The following is a 22,671-nucleotide window of genomic DNA, read 5'->3' as shown; positions in this document are numbered from 1 at the left end:
ACATGATTGGTCCGTTAAAAATTCATAACTTCTTCATCCGACGTCCGTTTTCATTTGTCTTTTTATCGTTACGCTACAAATAACAAGATCTTCGATTCTCGTTTAGGTTGTGTCGTCTAAAACCGCTCGATCTAATATATTCAAACTTCGGGCTGTACACCGCTAAGTCGAAACTTCAAAAAATCATAACTTCTTCATACGAAGTCAGATTTGGGTGTTCTTTTTATGGACGCTCTCGGTTTAACATTTTCTATGAATTTCATTTATATCTCTAAGGTTAAAAGTCTCTCTATCGTAAACTCACTATTTACGCTTCCCGATATTGTGTCGGTTCCGTCGCGAAACTTCGACGGGTCATAATTTCTTCGTTATAACTCGGATTTCGACGTTCTTTATATGTACGGAAACCTTGAGACATATTCTACAACTTGGTGAATATTATTTATTCTAAATAATCTTCAATCAAAAAGTCATTTTTGACGCTCATTGTTTTTAAATTGACTAGCCCAGATCTACGGGCGCTACAATTATCTCCCCCTTAGGATGATTACGTCCCTGAAGCATCAACGAAACAGGGTTGTATAATGACTCCATACGTTATCTCTTCATCCTAGGTAATATTTGTATCTTTTATGTTGCTTCAAACGAGTATCTAACTCTTTAGACTCCTTGACTGCAAGCGGTGCTCGATCTTACACCTGCTCCCTATCTGACGTTAGACTCCAAATTATGACCTTCAAGCCACAATCTCGATACTCATTGAATACGAACTTAAGATAAGTTCTTTTACTACTACAATGGATTGATGTTTCATATTCTAATGACCTATCATCGTGTGATGCAACGTTTAGAATCAGGTCTCTTAAAATCACATTCCATAATGGAACACCTTCCTTCATGTTCTAATGTGATATAATCACCTTTTTGCATGTAGTATTTGTAGCTACAAGTTTCTTACTTTAACAACGATCAAAACTGCTTTGATTTTCTTTCACTTTAATCTTTTGGGTTAAGTCAGATGCTACATCAAACTTGGTTCTCTGAACCACGTAACATACCCATCTTAGTCGGAATCGATATGATATGACCACTAGGGTTGGAATATCAACAATCGTCTTAGTCATTACCGAAACGATGGTAACGACATACATGAACAAAACGGAATCAATTACTAGCTTCTTGGTAACCTTGTGACTTTCCTTGATCTAAGCGTGAGTCCTGTGCTTCTGGTAGTATATGCATCTACTACCTTTCACACCTACTCATACTCGTCCCAAGTATTGTCTCGTAGTCCCCAAGTCACCATACAAGAAAATCACATAACCGTTTAACACACCAGATAACAAAGTGAAGGCTTTATTATTTCTTGAAACTATTACATAGGTGTTCAAGTTCACCCTAGACTATGCCTCTAACAGGCTACATCATACAATACTATGGCTACTTCATAACTCTATCTTCATATATGAAGTCCTCATCCTTGATTCCTCGCGTTGTTTTTTGCTTCGTCGAGGATCATGTGGAATGCCGTTGGCTTTGGTGGCGTGTTTGGCCTTGCTGGCTCTTTTTTTTGGGCAGTTTCTGGACATGTGCCCCTTGCCTCCACATCCGTAGCATACCTTATCATTATGTGTATAGTCCTTGGAATAGTGACCAGTCCTTCCACACTTGTAACATGTCACTTCTTCGTTGCACTTCCCATAATGCTTCTTCTTGCATTTATCACACCATCTCGCTTCACCTCTTTCTCCTCCTCCAAGCTTTGAGAAATTTCTCTCCTTGTTGGACCTTGAAGATCCTTCAAACTTCCACTTTTCTCCTGCCTTATCTTTTTCTAGACCTTTTTCTCTTATCTGGGTCTCTATGTTCTTAGCTGCTCTAACGACTGTTTTCAAAGTAGTTTCCATTTTGACCATTGGGCCAAAGTCTGTGGGCAGTCCGTTAGCAAACCTATCAATATTGGAGAGTTCAGTAGGAACCAAGTAGGGAAATAACTTCATCCTCTCTGTGAATGCGGTGTCATACTCATCAACACTCATCTTCCCTTTCTTCAGGTTCTGAAACTCGTTGTTTAGGTCTATCAGAACTATCTCTGAGCACTACTGTATTTTCAACTGTTCCAAGAACTCTTCCCATGACATCCTTAGGGCTTCTCCTCGTGGCATCGTATCTGCCAATAGCTTCCACCAGCTCAAGACTACAATTTTCAGCTGTTTCACTGCGAAGACAGTCTTCTGTTTCTTGCTACAACTGCAACTCTCAAACACCATCTCCATCTCGAAGATCCAATCCATAATCTCAACTGGCTTCGGGCTTCCGGAAAGACTTGGTGGCTTGGCCCCAAGAAGTTCTTATACATTCATCCATCCTTGTTGTTTCCCCTCTCCGGGCCATTCCTTCGTTCTCCTTAAGTCCCAACTTGACTCACAGGGCGGCTATTGTTCCCTTCCTCCGATTGCTCGGGAATCAACTCAGGTTGCTCAATGGGCATGGTAGGTTCGTCCATATTTTCATGTAACATCCTCCTCATTTCTTCCCTTTGTTTAGCTAACATAGCCCGAATCATGGCTTGTACTCCAGCTATGGTGATTAGTTCAGGTGCAACTTCTACTACAACATGTATTTGCTCAATCATTGGGGGCTGTTGATTCCTATTTCCATTTGCTTTCCCAACTCTACTTCGGGTTCTTGCCATTTAAATCTATACACCAATTCAGATGTTCGGTGTGTAATGACGGGAATTAAGATAGGAAAGATTTTATTTTCGATCGACGTGTAAATCTCCCTATTACTCCGAAAAGTTACATGCCAGTTCTAATACCATAATTAAACGTTTAGAAATCTAAGCACATAAAATTTCTAGATTCGGTCGGCAACAGACCATAGATCCGATCAGACATTTAGCATCATAAATCATTTAGCACATAAAGGCATGTTAGGCATTTTCCCTAAATTAGCTAGTGCTTTTGTCTATTCAGGTGTGTTACCTAAATTTTATTAGTCACACTCCTCACAATCATTTCTTAGCATTCTAAGTTTAAGTCTAGAAATAAATCCATATTCCTAGTTCGCTTAAACTAATGCTCTGATACCAACCGTGACATCTCCATTTTTACGGCCAGAAAAGACCGATTATGTTTATGCCTTATAAAAATCAGAGTAACTCTTTTAATAAAAGTGTTGCGGAATTTGTTCCCAGAGAACATGATAAATACTTTATCAAAGCATTTCCGAAGAAATGTATTTTTATTCATTTTTAAAACGTTTGGGATGTGATCGTCAATACAGAAACATAAGGATAAACAAAACTTACATTCATTTACACTAGTGATCTACATCTTCTTTAAATCTCTTAGTGTAAAGTAGCTTCGTATCGACACCTGCGATACAAATAGGCTGGAGTGGGTCAGGTTGGGAAACCTGGAGAGTACATAGGGTTTTCAACCCACAATAATATACTTATTATGTTTAAACATCAAACAATCAACTTAATTACCCATCCCCATTATCTTCCTCACTCTTAAAGGTCTACCCTAAGAGTCATCTATCCTACATTCATTCATTCCAAAGTCCCTTGCTTCCAGGTTTTATAAGACAAACACTAAGTTCATAGCTGCCAATGCTCATTTGTAAAGCACTAAATCCATAGCTACTAAAGTTCATTCACTGGGTACTAAATCTATAGCTACCAGTGTTTATATAATAGGTACTAAGTCCATAGCTACCAACGTTTATCTATCAGGTACTAAGTCCATAGCTACCAACGTTTATCTATCAGGTACTAAGTCCATAGCTACCAACGTTTATCCATCAGGTACTAAGTCCATAGCTACCAACGTTTATTCAATAGGCACTAAGTCCATAGCTGCTAATGGCCACTCATATCATCTTTTATCTCCCATTCTTCATCTACCCATGTTATACCCAACATATTTGTAGATATAAAATACGTATACAGTTTAAATCATTGAAAACATGTATAAAATCGTTCACCCAGCATAGACAACAAGTATTCAAACAATATGCACACATAGCACGTAATTTATATAAAGGGATAATGACTTGAAAGGGTAACGAGCTTTCGAATTTTTTCACATTTAGTCACTAAACTTTTTTTCGTTATCTATTTGCCATTGAACTATTGAAACTGCTCACATTTTACCCTTATGACTGGCTGTTACTGGTCATAAGGGTAAAATGTGAACAGTTTTAATAGTTTAGTGGCAAATAGATAACGAAAAAAAATTTAGTGACTAAATTTGAACAAAATTGAAAGTTCGCTTCCCTCTAAAAAGTTCAATGACTAAATCTGAACAAACTTCCTCTTGTATTATGTTTTAGCAAATTATTTATTTTTGTTAAATTGTAGCAACATTTGTTAATGAAGAAATCTATGAAATAAAAAAAACAAAACCTTGAAAATATATTTAAAAAAACAAAAAACAAAAAACCGAAACCGAAATAAAAAACCAATGGTTTGACATTTTCCAAAATAAAAAATCAAAATTTCCAATCTGATTTTGGTTTTACAAAAAAATGAACCATTCTCACTTATGTGAATTATGACCATTGGTTTGGCATGCGAAATTTGTGACATCCCATGAATACGTAGTTACAACATCGTCTAAACTCGTAATTCGTAGTAAGGGGTTAGAGTATCATCGCATGAATACGTAGTTACAACATCGCCTGAACTCGTAATTCATCACCTACAGGTTATGGGCCTGTTGGTGTTTCCACTGGGTTGTCTAGAATAGTCCGTGGTCACCACCTATACTCTGGTAGATGACTACATCGCCACATTGCCGGTTAAGGTTATGGTATCTCCTTTCATCCTATATCACCTATTCATCATCATCTATTTACCTAATTATCATCACCTATCTCTCATCATTTTATTTCATCGCACACCAACTATTTCATCTACCCATGTTTCATCCGCAACATATTTGTAGATATAAAATAAATATATACCGTTTAAATCTTTTAAAACATGTATAAAATCGTTCATCCAGCATATACAACAAATATTCAAATAATATGCACACATGGCACGTAATTTATATAAAATACTTCATCTCTATGTGTAAGATGAAAGTAACTATATATACCATAAAAATCCCATAAATGCTTCCTAACTTCAAACCCCAAGGTTTACTCTACTAAAGCTTCATAATCTCGACTCTCTGGACCTAGAAGGGTCCAGATTCCTAACTTCAAACCCCAAGGTTTACTCTACTAAAGCTTCATATTCTCGGCTCTCTGGACCTAGAAGGGTCCAGATCTATAACGCAAACTTGCAAGAGAGGTTTGAGGTATTCAAAAACCCAAAGATGAAGTGATTCAAGCCTTAACCCCAAAATGGAATCTACACAATAGGGAAGGAAAGGGGTTCATTTTTGTACCTCAAAATGAAGCTCCTTGCTTGAATAACTCAGAACAATAACCTTCCTTGGTCCCTCTTGCTGGAACTCTTCTCCTTTCTTGCAAAACCACACCAAAAAGCTCAAGATAGCTCATCCTCTCACTCTACACACTCAAGCTCGCTAGGGTTCTCACTTATGGGAAAGGTAGTCGCAATTTAAGGCCATAAGTGCCTTTAAATATGGCTCGGGCCCAAAGATTTAGGGGTTCTGCCAACAGCGCGGACTCGTCGAGTCGCCTCACCGACTTGTCGAGTCCATTCATTAATCCGAGTCATCATTCGCGACCTTACTCGACGAGTTGAGGCGTCAACTCGTCGAGTCTCTCTTCTTAACTCAAAAGAAAAATACTTAAATTATGATACCTGGAAATCCGGATGTTACATTTTGTTTTTTTTTTATTTCATAGATTTCTTCATCAACAAATATTGCTACAATTAAACAAAAATAAATAATTTGCTAAAACATAATACAATAGGAAGTTTGTTCACATTTAGCCATTGAAATTTTTAGAGGGAAACGAACTTTCGATTTTGTTCACATTTAGTCACTAAACTTTTTTTCGTTATCTATTTGCCACTAAACTATTGAAATTGTTCACATTTTACCCTTATGACCGGTAACAGCGGATCATAAGGGTAAAATGTGAACAGTTTCAATAGTTCAATGGCAAATAGATAACGAAAAAAAGTTTAGTGACTAAATGTGAAAAAAGTTGAAAGTTTGTTACCCTTTCAAGTCATTATCCCTTATATAAAATACTTCATATCTATGTGTAAGATGAAAGTAACTATGCACTCACTTGTTAAGGTGGTGACTCGGAACTCGGACAACACTTCGTTATCTCAAAACAAAATTTCCTTTGACAAAACCTAGTATCAATACCACTAGGGTTTAGTCTAACGTTAACCGCGACTAAGTAATAGTCTAACTATTATTATTATTATTATTATTATTATTATTATTATATAAGCGTTAAACAACACCCTATATAACTCATAATAATAACCCAAATAATTATTTTAAGGTCCTAATAATGTTACTATAATTATTTAAAAGCTATATTAAAAATTCCATAGGCGTAGCTCACTTACATTGGATTTTAAAGAAAACCGGGCTTCGCTTGGAGTAGCGTTTCTAAACCGAAAGACCCTTCTTCTCGGGACTCCGGGAGCCTCGGGGCTTCCTTCGGGTGCTAGGAGGGTTCCCTAGGGTTTAGGAGGGTTTAGGGAAATTAGAGAGAGAAAGTAGTGAGAAAAAGGAAAGGGTTTGGAGTGAAGAAGAATGGCAGCCTCGCACATCTATTTATAGTGCCCAGCTCCTCGGTTACGCTGGGCGTAATGCTCGGATAAGATCACCAACTCGCGTACATCTGGCTTCGCATGCACATGGATAAGAACTGAAGGTATAATGGGCATACCAACCTCGGACGCGGGGCGTAGAGCGAAGCAAGGTGATGTGTCTTCATCCAACATGAGTTCATCGGACGGCTAGAAATGCGCCACATCAGCGACTTCGTATCAGATCTCGCAAAATCGAGTATCAACTCTAAAAATTCGTATCTTCCTCGTTTTTGACATTATTTATATCCACACGTAGGTGGGAACATACTCTACAACTTTCGTTTAGACTCCGTCAGCTAATTTTGACTTTATTTTAAAAGTTGTATTATTAACAGGCCGGGACAAGATTGGTCCTTTAAAAATTCATAACTTCTTCATCTGACGTCCGTTTTCGTCTGTATTTTTATCGTTACGCTACAAATAACGAGATATTCAATTCTCGTTTAGGTTGTGTCAGTTAAAACCGCTCGATCTAATATTCAAACTTCGGGCTGTACACAGCTAAGTCGAAACTTCGAAAAATCATAACTTCTTCATACGAAGTCAGATTTGGGTGTTCTTTTTATGGACGCTCTCTATTTAACATTTTCTATGACTTTCGTTTAGATCGCTAAGGCTAAAAGTCGCTCTATCGTAAATTCACTATTTACACTTCCTGGTATTGTGTCGGTTCCGTCGCGAAACTTTGACAGGTCATAACTTCTTCGTTATAACTCAGATTTCGACGGTCTTTATATGTACGGAAACCTTGAGACATATTCTACAACTTGGTGAAGATTATTTATTCTAAATAATCTTCAATAAAATAGTCATTTTTGACGCTCATTGTCTTTAAATTGACTAGCCCGGATCTACGGGCGTTACAACGAACACTCGACCTAGCGGGCGAACATGTCGGGCTCTGACTTCGCACACCTGCTGACACTTTTCGAAGCACTTTCTAGTGTGTGCTTTAGTTTTTGAATGTCTCGTTCAACGTTACGATTCTACAAGCCTTTCTTATTTAAGTGCTCACCCTTTGAATATTCAGTAGGGGCCTTTAGTCTTTTGATTAGAGTAGGGGTCGTGATAGAGTAGAGCGTACCACCCTGCCATAGTCGCGAGTTTGTTTATAGTTGCGACTGTTGTCATAGTCAACAAGGTTGAAACTTCCTGGAAAAAACTTTGAATTGGGAGGGCGATCCTCTCGGTGAGCTGACCGCACCCCAAATCGACACCGGTGAACAAGTAGAGTATACTAGGGCGCTTAAGAGAACCATGTCGAAGGAACTCGACAAGATGACCCCGTAGCTTCGGGAGAAGAGGTGGTCTCCTATCTTTTGATTAAGAAAGCGTCACATACCAGGGGTATGTAACACCCGGAATCTAGAATGTTAATTAAGGAAGGTAAAACTTCATTTATAAGTCCAACTTGTCGAGTTAAAGGGGAAGAAATTGATGTGTTGGAAATTTGTCACACATGTTTTTGGAAGACCAACTCAACGAGTTGGGGAAGTCCAACTCGACGAGTTGATACTGGGGTTGAAAACCCGAATTTTCGGGCATTGTACCCTATTTAAGGGACTTAACTTCTAGGGCTGGCCTTCTTACCAACCTTCCTTGCCCAAAAGAAACCCTAGATCGTTTTCTCCACCTGTTCATGGATTTTTGAGAGCTTGAGAGTGATTCTTGAAGGAAGTCTTGAAGAGAGAAGTATCTAGCTTGGGGGAGTGATCTTGGATCCATAAATTCTACATCAAAGGCTGCATCTTGGAGGTATAAAGTCACAACCTTGACATGTAGTTTAGTAGATCTCATTTCTTGTAGTTTTGGCTTGGTTTTGGGACTTTTTCTTGTGTATCCAAAGAAGAGAGGTTTCCAGGGGTTGAGGATGTAGATCTGGCCCCTACATGACCTCTAGAGGATTAAAGTTGCAAACTTTAATAACCTCCATATCCCATTCATGAAATATGTACATTATGAAGCCAAAGTGGACCTTAGAGAGTGTTACAAGCATGCACGGACGTAAAGTTGGAAACTTTACGTGATTAAACTACCTTAGGACCTTAGATCTGTGTTTTGGGAGATTGGAGTGAGAGTTTAAGGGCTTAATGGGTCAAGACCTTCCTTAAGGGAACTAGGGTTTGGGTTTAGAGCTTGTTAGATGATCCTTAGGGGTAAAGTTGGAAACTTTACCCTTCCAGACATCTCTAAGGACGGGGATTCGAGGTCTGGAACCTTTGAATTCATGAAAAAGGACTTAATGCATTAAGTGGGGTGGCAGACTGAAAAACTCGACGAGTTGGTTTGGGATTATCCCGATTTTGTTGGAAACAAAGGAACTCGACGAGTTGGATTGCAACATTATGATTCTGGCTTTGGGATGGACTTGAAGAGTTACAGGGATAACTCGACGAGTTCGGTCAACTCGGAGCATTGAATTTGACCTTGACTTTGACCTTGGACCAGGAGTTTACTAGGGTTGATCACTCAGTATTTCAGGCCTTCTTTTGATATTGGGCCTTCTTGGGTGAGGTCCATGATGGATTGGGCCTTATTGGGCTTTATGGGCCATTTCAGGTTTGGGTTATTATTTGGGAATAAGTTATTGGGCTTTAAGGTAAGGTCCATGCAAGGGTTTGGGCCCAATTTGGAAAATTGGGCCATTAATGGACTTTTATGGATTTTGGAGTTTTAGGCTTCTTTGGTTTGGGCTTGGGCCTTATTTTTGGATAATACTGGGCCAGGGGTATATGAGTTAGTTATGTGATATATGATATGCTAGCAGTCTCTGTGACACTTGTAAGGACGACCCCGAGGGGTTCCCGTAGCAGTAGGCTAAGACCATGCGGGGGTTCCTATGACATTCGGTGTAAGACCCTCTATTTACAACTACTTATTTTGCACGGACTTCTGTGTTTGACGCCGAATGCTTTAAAAATTATGGCGTTTGAAAATGTTTGACTGCCTTCGCCCAATTTTCAGGCGACATACCCTTGGGGGGGGTTGTTTAATGCGGCTGGGATATCTGCAGCCCCCCCACCCCCCGGTTTCCTTAAAATAAGAATGAACTTTACTTTTTCGGCCTCAGTAAACTTTTGCAAGAATAGAATCAATGCTCCGCAACAATTGAGCACGCTCCGGATCTATGTTAACCTTATCTAAATCAAATTTATTCTACAAATACAAAAAAGTTAGTTAATTAAATAATAATCACAACTAAACTTAAAATTTTATCCAAGTTACCTTTAGATGCACAACTGTTGCGTTCCTTAATGCGGGGGAAACATTGTCCCAACCAGATATGTTGAAACGGACGTTGTTCAACAAATACCTCCCGATTTCATGTGTGAACCAATTACCACGCTTCCCAACGAGGAAATATGTGATCTCTCTGTCGAAATCCAAATCCACGGGCTTTCCCTTGTTTGCCGTTATCAACTTTCCTAGCTCGATATTTTTTGACATGCCCCCTTTTTTTTTTTGGAAACTCGACTGAAAAAAATACAATAATAAATATTAGTCACGATAACTTATAATAAAATAATAAAAATAACTAATAAATATATCATAATAAAACTTACCATCCTGTTCGTGCTGACCATGACCAAAGCCTCCTGGAGGTGGTGGATCCCCGAATCCATCACCTCCATGTCCAAGCCCCATAACATCGGCCATCATGGAGTTTTTATCAATCCACCAACTCTCTTTACAAACGGGACAAACTTGCAATGACTCGTGTTCCTTCCAGAAGAGAAAACAATTGTTTTTGCAGACATGTATTGACTCGTACCCCAAACCTAACTTCTTCAGTTTCTTTTTTGCTAACAAATATGAAAGGGGAACCTTGTTGTCTGGTGGAAATGCCAAATGCAACAACTCAAGGAGTTGATCAAATGAACTATCAGTCCATTTGTTGTTAACCTTGATATGCATCAGCTTTGCTAAAAAATCAAGGAAAGAAAACTTGCAACCAAGATATAACTTGGTTTCAACTGCCTTTATCAACTGTTCAAAATCATCATCAACACCGCTACCCCTTGTATTCGGGGTTCCTTCATCGAGGCTTGTATCATTTTCTCTCGACTCCCACATAACATCGTCAATAACATCAACCATCTTGTTGCTTGGCGATACGACATCTACAACTGGAGGGATTAAAGGTTCACCGTGATATATTCACGTTTTTAATGATTGATTGAAACCATATATACGAACTGTTAGAACAAAGTTCTATCAGGATCATATGATTCTAAGCATAATATAAGTAAGAACGTAATAAAGAACACAATTATTGCACTGAATATGTCGAATGATTAATGCAAAATACTCCAGAAGAGCTCGATAAAGAACTTCAACTGTAGAGGTATATTAGGGTTACAAAAATCAATGTTATCGATTGTTCTCTCTTTTTTTATACGCATACATGCATGCATATATTTATATTGAAACCCTAACAGTTTATCTAAATAAAAGGAAACTAATCTAGATAAACTCGGATTGACAAGCCCAATCCAATTACAATACAAAAAGGGCCTAAGACGCAACACCATAATTCTCAACAATCTCCCCCTTTGCGTCTTTGGAGCAGAGACTTCAATTCCTTTTAACAACATGGGATCTCTTCAATGTTTCAAATATCCTCGGTATGATGGCCAGCATGTGATGTCTGAATGTAATGTACCACCGAAGCATATCTGTGAAGTTCTTCTTGTCTGCTGCTGAGTTCTGTTTGCATCGGTGAATGATGTTTATAATATGCTCCAGACAATCTGTTGAAAACAAATGCTTGTCTACTAAAGCAAACAGAAACTTGTTCCTTTCACCTTTAGTGAACATAACCGTCAAATTTGTAGAATCGATCTACCCTAACTCCATTTTATGCACATCACCAGACTTGGAAGTAGGCTTGACGGTCGGTTTCTTGTTCATTACTTTTGCTATCTCATGATCCATAGTAGCAAGCTCATGGATATAGGAGGCCAACATTCTTTTGAGATGCTTCAAAATCGGTTCATTCTCCCTTTGATTTGAGAGAAGAATGTTGTATAGCAGAATCCAATCATGAGGATTCAGATTGGGAAGATCTGCCAGAGAAATGAAGTATTCTGTGTTCGCCGTTCCTCTGTTGATCCCGAAGTTTACATTGACAAACTTCCCAGCTGGCATTGGTTTCAGTACTTTGACTTTCACAATTTTCTGTGCGCTCCATGTCAAGTACTGCGGTTGACCATACTTCAAATAAAAATCAATTAACTCTCTGTCAACCTTCAAGTTAGGATGAGGAACCTCAACAGTGACATCAAAACAATGAAACGTAAAAGCCTTTCTCGTGATTGGCATGTCAAAGTGTGAGTCCTTGGAATTTTCACAGTCGAATGATGCAATCGGTTCCAGCCAGTACATGGAAGGAAACTCAATCGCTTGATTGATGAGAGTGTCTCTATCCCATTTTGGAAACAGAGGCTTTCTGCATTTAAGTGCATCCTCTTCCTCCTTATCCTTTCCTTCTTTCGCATCTGCCTCTTGAGCTATCTTCATGGTTTCATTAAGCTCTTTTTCCTTCTTCTTTCTCTGAAGGGCTTCAGCGATGGTTTCATCAGTATCAATATCACTGTCAACTTGAATTTTCTTACCAGAACCCGAAGCTAAATTAACTTTCGGTTCTGTTTTGAGCACGTTCTCTTCTCCCCCTTGTCTTGGAAGAATGACCTTCTCCGAGACACCCTTCATTTCACTTAGAATGGTAATTGCAGGAAGGAGTTTGGCCTGGAGATGCTTCCGGATAGTCAATGTGAGGAAGGGATCATGAGTTTCGATAAGAGTAGTCAGGATGTTTTTCACATCACCGGCACAACTCTCAAGAACTGCCCGTTGAGTCTTCAACAGAGATATCTCTTGTTCTGCCTGGGCCAGTTGAACCTTTTGAAGATCAATAGTCGCCTGGTGTTTGATTAGATCCTCCTTCAGGGTACTCTCTGCTGCAAGAGAAGCAAAACGAGAATCCAAGGATTGAAGAAAAGAAGTGGATTCTGTTTTGAGATCAGCACGGAGAGCTTCAAACTTTGTAGTTTCACTCTGAAGAGTGTGAGAAAAGGAGTCCACTGATGCTTGATATTTGACCGCATTGACATCAGCATGTGCCTTAAGAGAATCAAGAACTATCTGAGTTGTGTGAACAACCTCAGAAACCTCTTTTGTGGCCTGTGAACACGAAGCAGCTGATTTATCAATGGCTGCTGTGGATTGATCTAGAGCATCTGTGTATTGCTTGATGGCAGTTTCTATGAAAGCTTTCAACACAACACCGCCATAAGCTTTGTTATCCGCAAGCAGGCTATCCAATTTCTCATTGATGTCCTGGATCTGTTGACTGGTAACAGGAGCATCAACATCATTGCCTGTTTGAATCATGTATAGACTGTAATACAAGGAATCATAGTCCTCATCATCTCCACCAAGAGTAGCACCAGAAGTAGAGGATGGGGTTAGTGAGGGAGGTATATTTATAACTGGGTTATCAATCACAGTAGTAGCCCCTGTATCAGATACATTGACTTTTACCGGGATTTGGAAAATGGTGTTAAGGATGGATTCGGTTAGAAGTGGAGTTGATATTGAGGTAGTTGAGATAGGAACATAAGAAATGATGGTTGAAGTGGGTAGAGAAGTTTGTTCAGTTATAATATGTGGTATATCAGTAGGAACAGAAAGTGGAACATTCTGCTTCGGTGATGGAGGTGGGGTTGGAATTTTAGGAGACGGTGGAGGAGTGGGAAATTTTGTAATTTTGGGAGATTCTGGTGGAGTTGGAATGTGAGTAATTTTAGGAGAAGGTGGTGGAGTTGGAGACTTTGGAGGAGTTGGCTCTCTGGTGGAAACATGAGGATCTTTTATTTCTTCTCCCTGTTCTTTAACATTATCAGGTCCAAGAGAAGAGTCTTGTATGGAATCCTGTATGGACTGTAATACAAGGAATCATAGTCCTCATCATCTCCACCAAGAGTAGCACCAGAAGTAGAGGATGGGGTTGGTGAGGGAGGTATATTTATAACTGGGTTATCAATCACAGTAGTAGCCCCTATATCAGACACATTGACTTTTATCGGGATTTGGAAAATGGTGTTAAGGATGGATTCGGTTAGAAGTGGGGTTGATATTGAGGTAGTTGAGATAGGAACATAAGAAATGATGGTTGAAGTGGGTAGAGAAGTTTGTTCAGTTATAATATGTGGTATATCAGTAGGAACAGAAAGTGGAACATTCTGCTTCGGTGATGGAGGTGGGGTTGGAATTTTAGGAGACGGTGGAGGAGTGGGAAATTTTGTAATTTTGGGAGATTCTGGTGGAGTTGGAATGTGAGTAATTTTAGGAGAAGGTGGTGGAGTTGGAGACTTTGGAGGAGTTGGCTCTCTGGTGGAAACATGAGGATCTTCTGTTTCTTCTCCCTGTTCTTTAACATTATCAGGTCCAGGAGAAGAGTCTCCCTTGGGCATGTTAGCCATCTTCTTAAACTTCTTATGTTTTGAATGAGAAGTTTCTTCATCACCAGACTTTCTTTTCGAAGATTTTGGCTTACCCTCCTTCTTTTCTTCTTTTTCTTTCTTCACAACTCTTTTTCCTCTATTAGCAGGTTGATCCAAAGCGTCCAAGGCAGCTTGTTGTTCTTCAGACAGAACCCTTGAACCAAGAGGAGATCTTTTGTTGTACTCAGCCATTACTCTACTCTGTGCTGTAACACACCTGTACATGGATTCTGGAATCAATCCATAATGATGAAACTTACATGGATCAAAGATGATGATCTTTTTGGTGTGGAATGTGGTGATTGAGGCAAGAAGAACATTCTTCATCACAGGTATCTCCAGAGAATCCATAGCCTGCTTTGTAATTATCGTCCAGAAACGACCACAAGAAATTTCCGAGTGACGGGTCGTCGTGTTTAGACTCTGAACAACTTGAGACCAGACAATTGAGCCATAATCTAAGTTGATTCCATTGTATAGACCATAGAGAATTGTAAGAAATCCTTTGCTCGTAGTATCAGAACCACCACATCGTTCCGCCAAACCCTTGATCAGCAAGGTCAGCAACCCATTCCATTGTGATGGTAGGCACGACTTCTTGACTTTCACAATCGTCGTAAGAACATCAGTGTAGCCCATCTCATACATCATTGTGAATAGCTGCGCTGTAGAGATGAAATCAGGCGAGATAATTGAAGAATCAACTACAAGCCCTAAAAGCGAACAAAACCTCGCCTTCGAAACAGAGGCTTTCTTGTCATGTATCGTATAGTAAATACGATCTTTGTTCTTGTCATAGGTTGCGGATGAATAAACTTGTGACAGCAATGACATCGGAACTGCTTCAACCTTTGTTAGAGCCAACAACAGAGGTGAATACTTCAAACACTCCACAACGTGTAGCATGTATGAATCATACAGGAATGGTGTCATTTCTATGATCATATTTTGATTGGGTTTGATTGTAAGTAGGGATGATGTTGCAGTTTGTTCGTGTGTAGAGGATGAAGTCGCCATTGTTGAACGAAGAAGAAGATGAACAGTGTTAACTTTTTAAGAGAGAGAGGATTCGCGATTGGTAAGTGATGAATAACAAGATCACCCCTATTTATACCGTTGCCTGGAAAATCGTGATGATGAGGTAACTGAAACGTCGCCTGAAAAAGCGCGATTTGATAGTATGGTTTATCCCAGGAAAACGTCAGCACACGTAGGTTTGAAACGAATCAAATTCACGCGCCTAAATCTTATCTTCGTACCGTTTGAAATTCCCTTTACCCTTGTTTGGTCACAACTGAAAACTAAAACCATATACCAAACATTAATTAGAATGTTGGAAAAATTAATTTTCGTGCATAAGGGTGTGAAAGATAAAGAAATAAAGCAAATGTGTATTGGATGTGAGTGATGTCTTTGTAGAAGACAGAAAGCAGAGGATTCCGGGCAAGAATCACTTCCTTCAAAGTCAAGAGAGACTTGAAGTGCTTGTGTGGTTTCCCGAGAAATACGATCAACTGTTTGTTAATAAACAATGAAAGGCTTCTTTTTGATCATAGGCTTTGGGTGGCTGTCCTCTAACCGAACATCAAGTTTCGACATAAAACCGATTGGTGGTAGAGGTACCTGTGAGACCAATGTGATCTATGGAACAGGTAGGTAGGATTTATTTTTTTAATGACTTGTAAGAAGCAGAAATCTCAAAAAAATAAACTAGACCTCTTTGGGAAGAAATGTCTTGGCTTTAGACGATTTCATAAAAGATCATGCAAAATAAAAAGAGATTTCCATAGGTAACCAGTTACTGCTTGAGTATATCACTCACCGTCAATTCATTTTAGGTGTTGGATTTTGGGTTTCACTTAGAACGTGGTAATCGTATCCAAGATCATAAACACAGATGTTGTGTAACCGTAAACCTCAATGGCAAAGACCGAAAGTATCAAGGGTTACGTTAGTGAACTGAAGGTAGATGGAGAATATAAAGAGGTGGTTAAGAAACCGAATGTACCTTCTGCTAAATAAGCTTGATAGAGCAGAGAAACTCTTAACTCAAATGAGAAGAGTAAGGTAGCTCTAGACCGAGTGATGTAAAATAGCCTGATTTGGAAGAAACGATGGGTATCAATCGAATCATTAAGGCTTACTCAAGATCTTAGAGGCTTATGACAACATACAGCAGCATGCTTGTAGGGACCCTTAACTAGGTTGTGTGAAAGTTGAAACATACCTGCTTTGAATCTATCGTCGGTTATACTTGTATTTACCTGTTGATACGGACACTAAACAAAACAAACAAGCAATTTGAAACAAAGAAAATAATTTTTAAGTAAGTTTCTGAAAAAGAAATAGAAACAGAAATAAAAATATTTTTTTGATTTTTGGATTTTCTGAAAATAAAATAAAGACAGAAATATAAAATATTTTTTTTTTTGGATTTTTGTATTTTCTGAAAAAAAAAACAGAAAGACTTTAAAATACAACTGAAATCTTATCTTATTGATGAGAGCAGCGAAATAAATTGATCATTCAATTTTTCTTTGTTCCGGAGAATTATGGAGCAGAGATAGACAGAGCGGTCTGTGCATTTTGGTTCCTTAAAAATCTAGAGCAGAGATAGACCGAGCGGTCTGTCTATTTTGGTTGTCTAAATTTTAAAGAGTGATTTGAGGATTCGGTACCGACTCTCCTTCCATCAAACCCAAACCTTGTAAGATTTTATTGAAAGTTGTTTCTGGTAAGGCTTTAGTAAAGATATCAGCCAGTTGATCAGCAGAACGAACAAAATGCACTTCTACGTTCCCGTCTTCTACATGATCCTTGATGAAATGATATCTAAGTGCAATATGCTTGGTTTTCGAATGTTGCACTGGATTATGACAAATCCTGATTGCACTTTCAGAATCAAAGTAAAGAGGGATCTTTTTCATACTCAGCCCATAATCTCTTAACTGACTTTGAATCCAAACAACCTGAGAGGTACATGATGCAACAGCAATATATTCAGCTCTTGTTGTAGATAAAGAAACACATGTTTGTTTCTTTGATTGCCAACCGACAAGTTTCCCATCAAGGAATTGACATCCTCCGGTAGTGCTTTTCCTGTCCAGTCCACATCCTCCGAGATCAGCATCTAAAAAGGCTTGTATGAAGAATCCAGATTTTGTAGGATACCAGAGACCAAGAGATGAAGTCATTTTCAGATATCGAAAAATATTCTTCAGGGCAAGCATGTGAGGTTTTCTTGGATTAGCTTGAAACCTGGCATAATAACAAATAGAGAACATGATATCTGGTCTACTAGCTGTTAGATACATAAGAGATCCTATCATTTGTCGATAAAGGGTTATGTCCACAGCCGGTTTCTCTAGTGATGGAGTTAGCTTGGTGCCGAATGCCATAGGAACCTTTACTTTTGAATCACCCTTCATTCCAAATTTAGTCAGCAAATTCTTGGTATATGCTTCCTGGTTTATGAAGATGCCTTCTGGTCCCTGTCTAATATTTAAGCCAAGAAAAAAATTAATTGGACCCATTGCACTCATTTCAAATTTAGTCTCCATCAACTTTCTGAATTCAGCAGTTAAGCGTGGATTCGTGGAGCCGAAGATGATATCATCGACATAAATCTGAACAATCATTAAATGTTCGCCTTCTTTCTTTCGAAAGAAGGTTGGGTCAACCGAACCTTGTTTAAATTTTGACATTTTTAGAAATTGAGTAAGCGTTTCATACCAGGCTCTCGGTGCTTGCTTCAGCCCATAGACAGCTTTATCCAGTACATAGCAATGATCAAGGTATTTTTCATTCACAAAACCAGGTGGCTGCTCAACATATACAGTTTCTTCTAATTCTCCATTTAGGAAAGCACATTTAACATCCATTTGGAAAACTTCGAAGTTCTTGTGGGCGACATATGCTAGAAATATTCGAACAGATTCTAACCTTGCCACTGGAGCAAAGGTTTCTTCATAATCAATCCCTTCTTCTTGACAATAGCCTTTAACAACCAACCGAGCCTTGTTACGAATGATATTTCCTTCTTTGTCCAGCTTATTCCTAAACACCCATTTCAAGCCGACAACTGAGGCATCTTTCGGTGTAGGAATCAATCTCCAAACTCTGTTCCGTTCGAATTCATTGAGCTCATCCTGCATTGCTTGAACCCAATCAGAATGATCAAGTGCAACATTTATGGTTTTTGGCTCTATTTTGGAGATAAACGAGTTAAACATACAAAATTCCACTTTAGAGAATAATGCTGTTTGTTTTGCCTTCACTTGAGATCTGGTAAGAACACTTTCGGACGATTCACCAATAATTTGCTCTTTGGGATGGTCTTTTGTCCATTTTGTTAGTGGAGGATAGCTTGGATCATATTCTGGATTTAGTTCTGCTTCAACTTCAATTTCAATATCTGACTGATTTCCTTCATTTTCGTCAGTTGAACTGTCACTTATTTTCTCCCCCTTGACTGGCGAAGTGAAGCCGTTGTTTGCAGCAGAATCGACAGTGGGTATCTCCCCCTTGATTGGACTATCACCTGTTGATTTTGGTTCAGGTGTTTGAGTGGGAGTTGAATTAGTAGAAATTGGGTCAGAATTGTGATTCTCCCCCTTAACAGGAACTTCAGATGTTTTACAAGTTGTAGAGTTCTCCCCCTGGAATGTTGAATCGGTGTTTGAAGAATTGGATGATGGTTTAGGAGCAGGTGTTTCAGTTTCCATTGATTTGGCAGCTTCATCTATTACTTTCTTCAAATTATCTACCTTGTTATCCACTGCTGTTGCCTCCAAATGTATTGCTTTTACTGGTTCATCAAATAACCGAATGTATTCATCAAACAAATTGGATATAGGAACTGAGACCTGACCAGATTCTGGAAATATGTTTCCTGAAGTATCTTCTGTTCTTTGAATCTTCTTCATGTAATTGTCATCAAAGGCGACATAATAAGTTTCTTCAATTCTTTTGGAACGCTTGTTCAACACCCGATATGCTTTTGATGACAGAGAGTAACCCAGAAAGATCCCTTCATCGGCTTTAACATCAAACTTATTTTGGTTTTCTTTAGAATTAAAGATAAAGCATCTGGAACCGAAAATGTGGAAAAACTTGACGTTCGGTTTCCGATTATTCAAGATCTCATATGGAGTTATCGAGAATCTTTTGTTGAGCAAGGACCGATTCTGAGTATAACAAGATGCAACAATGGCGTCAGCCCAAAAGTATAGAGGCAGAGAGGCATAACTGAGCATGGTTCTAGCTGCTTCACACAGCGATCAGTTTCTTCTTTCAACAATCCCGTTTTGCTATGGTGTATAAGGAGCCGAAAAATTGTGTGTGATCCCCTTATCAGCTAGAAAGTCTTCAAACTCCTTGTTTTTGAATTCCAGCCCATTGTCACTTCTGATGTTTCTCACTATCTTCTTTAATTGAACTTCTACTTGTTTGATGAACATCTTCAGCTTGGGAGTTGCATCTGATTTCTGTTTAAGAAAGAAAACCCACGTGAAGCGTGAAAAATCATCGACAATAACTAGAATGTACTTACTTCCACCGATACTTTCTATAGCGGAAGGTCCACACAGATCGATATGCAACAGTTCAAGGGCTTCCACTATCTTTGTATTTATGCGTGTTTGGTGGCTCTTTCTGCTCTGTTTACCCATTTCACATGCTGCACATAAATGCTCCTTGTCGAACTTGAGAAGAGGAAGACCTCGAACGTGATCACCAATTACCAATTTGTTGATATCTTTGAAGTTCAGGTGAGATAAACGACGATGCTAGAGCCAACTTTCATCAGAGCTTGCCTTTGATAGCAGACAGATAGCTGGTGTCCCTCGAATAGGATTAAGATTCAGAGGATACATTTCTCCTTTTCGTGTAGATTTCAGCAGAACTTTCTTGGTTTGTTTTTCTATTATCTCTGAGCCTGCATCATCAAATGATACTTTTAAACCTGTTCCCACAACTAATTGCGAGACACTGATGAGGTTGTGCTGCAATCCCTCTACATAAGCCACCTTTCTGATGGAGAAGTCTCCATTAGTTATCATCCTATATCCTTTCATCCTACCTTCCACGTCTCGAACCTGAAAAAGTGTCTATCCGACGAGACTCTTGTAATCCCACACGAAGAGATCGAGATCAACGAGAGCCTCAACTTCATGGAAGAACCTATGGAGATTATGGACCGAGAGGTCAAACAAATGAAACTAAGCCGCATCCCAATTGTGAAAGTTCGCTGGAATGCCAAACGAGGACCGGAGTTCACTTGGGAGCGCGAGGATCAAATGAAACTAAAATACCCTCATCTTTTTGCTTAGTTACTGTGTAATCACTTAGTTATTTGAACTCTAAGTTCAGGACGAAATTCCCTCTAACGGGGGGATGATGTGACAACCCGAAATTTCTTTCTCGTACATGAAACCAATTGAATCCAAGTTAGAATCATTTTGATAACTTTCAACACTGTTGGGATCTATTGGAGCGTTCTAAACGGAATGCAAACGAGGTAGAAACCGAGAATCGGGACAACACAAAGCGTATCAAACAAAATCGGGCCAAACACTCCATAACATGGAGTGTGCGGCCACACACTTGAGTGTACGGCCACACATAGGTGTGTGCGGCCGCACACCCGTTTCCAGCCACACACTCACCTCTATATATAGGGGAGGACCCCCTTCATTCATTCTTTCCTCCTTTGGCTGCAATCTACTTCTCTCTCTACTTTCTCTCTCTAAAAATCTCATCCAAAGAACACTCTAAGGGCCTTAAGAACGTGAATCACCCCATCAATCAACTTGTTACTGGTAAAACATCTGAATCTAAGCTTAAAACTCATAGTGTTCTTAGTGTTCTTCAACCTTTGAAGGAGTGCGGCCGCACACCTTCATATGGTGGCCGCACACCTTCATATGGTGGCCACACACCTTCATATGACCTAAGAATACCTCAAAAATCAACATTTTGGACACAAATTAGGAGTGTACGGCTGCACACTCCTGTGTACGGCCGCACACTCATGTGTGCAACCGCACACACACATTTGTTGTGCATTTTGACCATACACTCCCTTGTGTGGTCATATACCACTCATATACAACCTTATATGGTTGTAACACTTCATAATAAGTGTTTACTAGTCCCTAAAGAGGTCCTAATACAATAAATAGTTATTCCAAACACTAATTACACACATATATGTCATTATATGATTCATAGGATTCGTTGGTGCTCAAGTCCGCAATTAACACTCGACCTCCTAAACTGATCCTACCATCGCATCACTCACTACAGGTGAGTTCATACCCCTTAATCAACCTTTTAAATGTTTTTATACGTTTTATGGGGGGGGGGGGGGAATACAAGTTGAACCAAACAAGTTATAGTACTAATCATATGTGAATTACAACTTATTGTGAAAAGAATTTTCTATATTTTCAAATCACCATGTCAGGAAAGTTGTGTTAAATGTTTATCAAACTTATATTCATGTTTAATTGTTCTAAAAACTATTTTCCAATGCTTTCAAAATTGTTTTGTTTTCAAATCATATCTACACCAATATATTTATATAAGTAAGGATTGAAGGACTTAGAACTGATAGCTCACCTTATTTCCTGTTCTTGTTTGATTGTGGACTTAGGGTATTTTGTTATTTGTCCGACTGTCGTTGAATTCTTAGTTATATATCATATATAATGGTGTTAGATATAAAAGTCTTCGCTTCATTTCAACACCTTTGTGTATCAAAGGCATTCAACTAACATCTCTATTTAACTATAATAGGTATAGTTAAAGGTTTCCACTCATTACTATTGCTACTATGATACTCACTATGGTCAGTACCGTTACGAGTCTATACGTACTATACACTATAAGAAGAGAACACTATACACTATAAGAAGGGAGCACTAAACACTATAAGAAGAGAAAACTATACACTATACGAAGAGAACACTATACACTATAAGAAGAGAACACTATACACCATACGAAGAGAACACTATATACTACATGAAGAAAATACTATATACTATACAAAAGAATATGCTAAAATAGAATATGATGCACTACTTTTCGATACGACACTTCGCTATGCGATCGTCGTGTAACCTGAGCTTCCTGGAGGGAGAGCGAACACTATGTGTATAGATCTATACGGGACGGACACTCCCACATCCCGACTGCTAGCTACAGTCCGAGCCGACTAGGCCCAGGGATGACAAAACATCACTACGCTACATGTGACCTGGAGGGTCAACTGTTATACTACTGTCACTTAGTATGGTTACATATGTGTTCACATTCAGACCTTAATTAACATATTAAGAATTAAAGGTAAAACAGACTTCCCGAGGTGTATAAACATTTAATACTACCTGGAGTTTA

The 22,671-nt window shown here is 39.0% G+C and overlaps 1 protein-coding gene across 1 annotated transcript; it reads right to left on the bottom strand.

The window, feature by feature from the left end:
• Nucleotides 1-15,456: 15,456 nt before the first annotated feature.
• Nucleotides 15,457-19,196, bottom strand: LOC145064089 (uncharacterized). Its single transcript, XM_079011605.1, has 5 exons — nucleotides 18,543-19,196; nucleotides 18,214-18,419; nucleotides 18,004-18,037; nucleotides 16,499-16,550; nucleotides 15,457-15,572 (listed from the first exon to the last, which is right to left on the bottom strand). Exons 1-5 carry the CDS (start codon nucleotides 19,194-19,196, stop codon nucleotides 15,457-15,459), a joined length of 1,062 nt encoding a protein of 353 aa, XP_078867731.1.
• Between the last annotated feature and the right edge of the window lie 3,475 nt (nucleotides 19,197-22,671).

This window comes from Lactuca serriola, chromosome 7 (genome assembly GCF_051521515.1).
Source record: "Lactuca serriola cultivar US96UC23 chromosome 7, Lser_US96UC23_V15, whole genome shotgun sequence".
In the NCBI taxonomy this organism is placed as follows: domain Eukaryota; kingdom Viridiplantae; phylum Streptophyta; class Magnoliopsida; order Asterales; family Asteraceae; genus Lactuca; species Lactuca serriola.
Note: the sequence above shows the minus strand (reverse complement) of the source record. Positions and strands in the feature narration are given on the sequence as shown.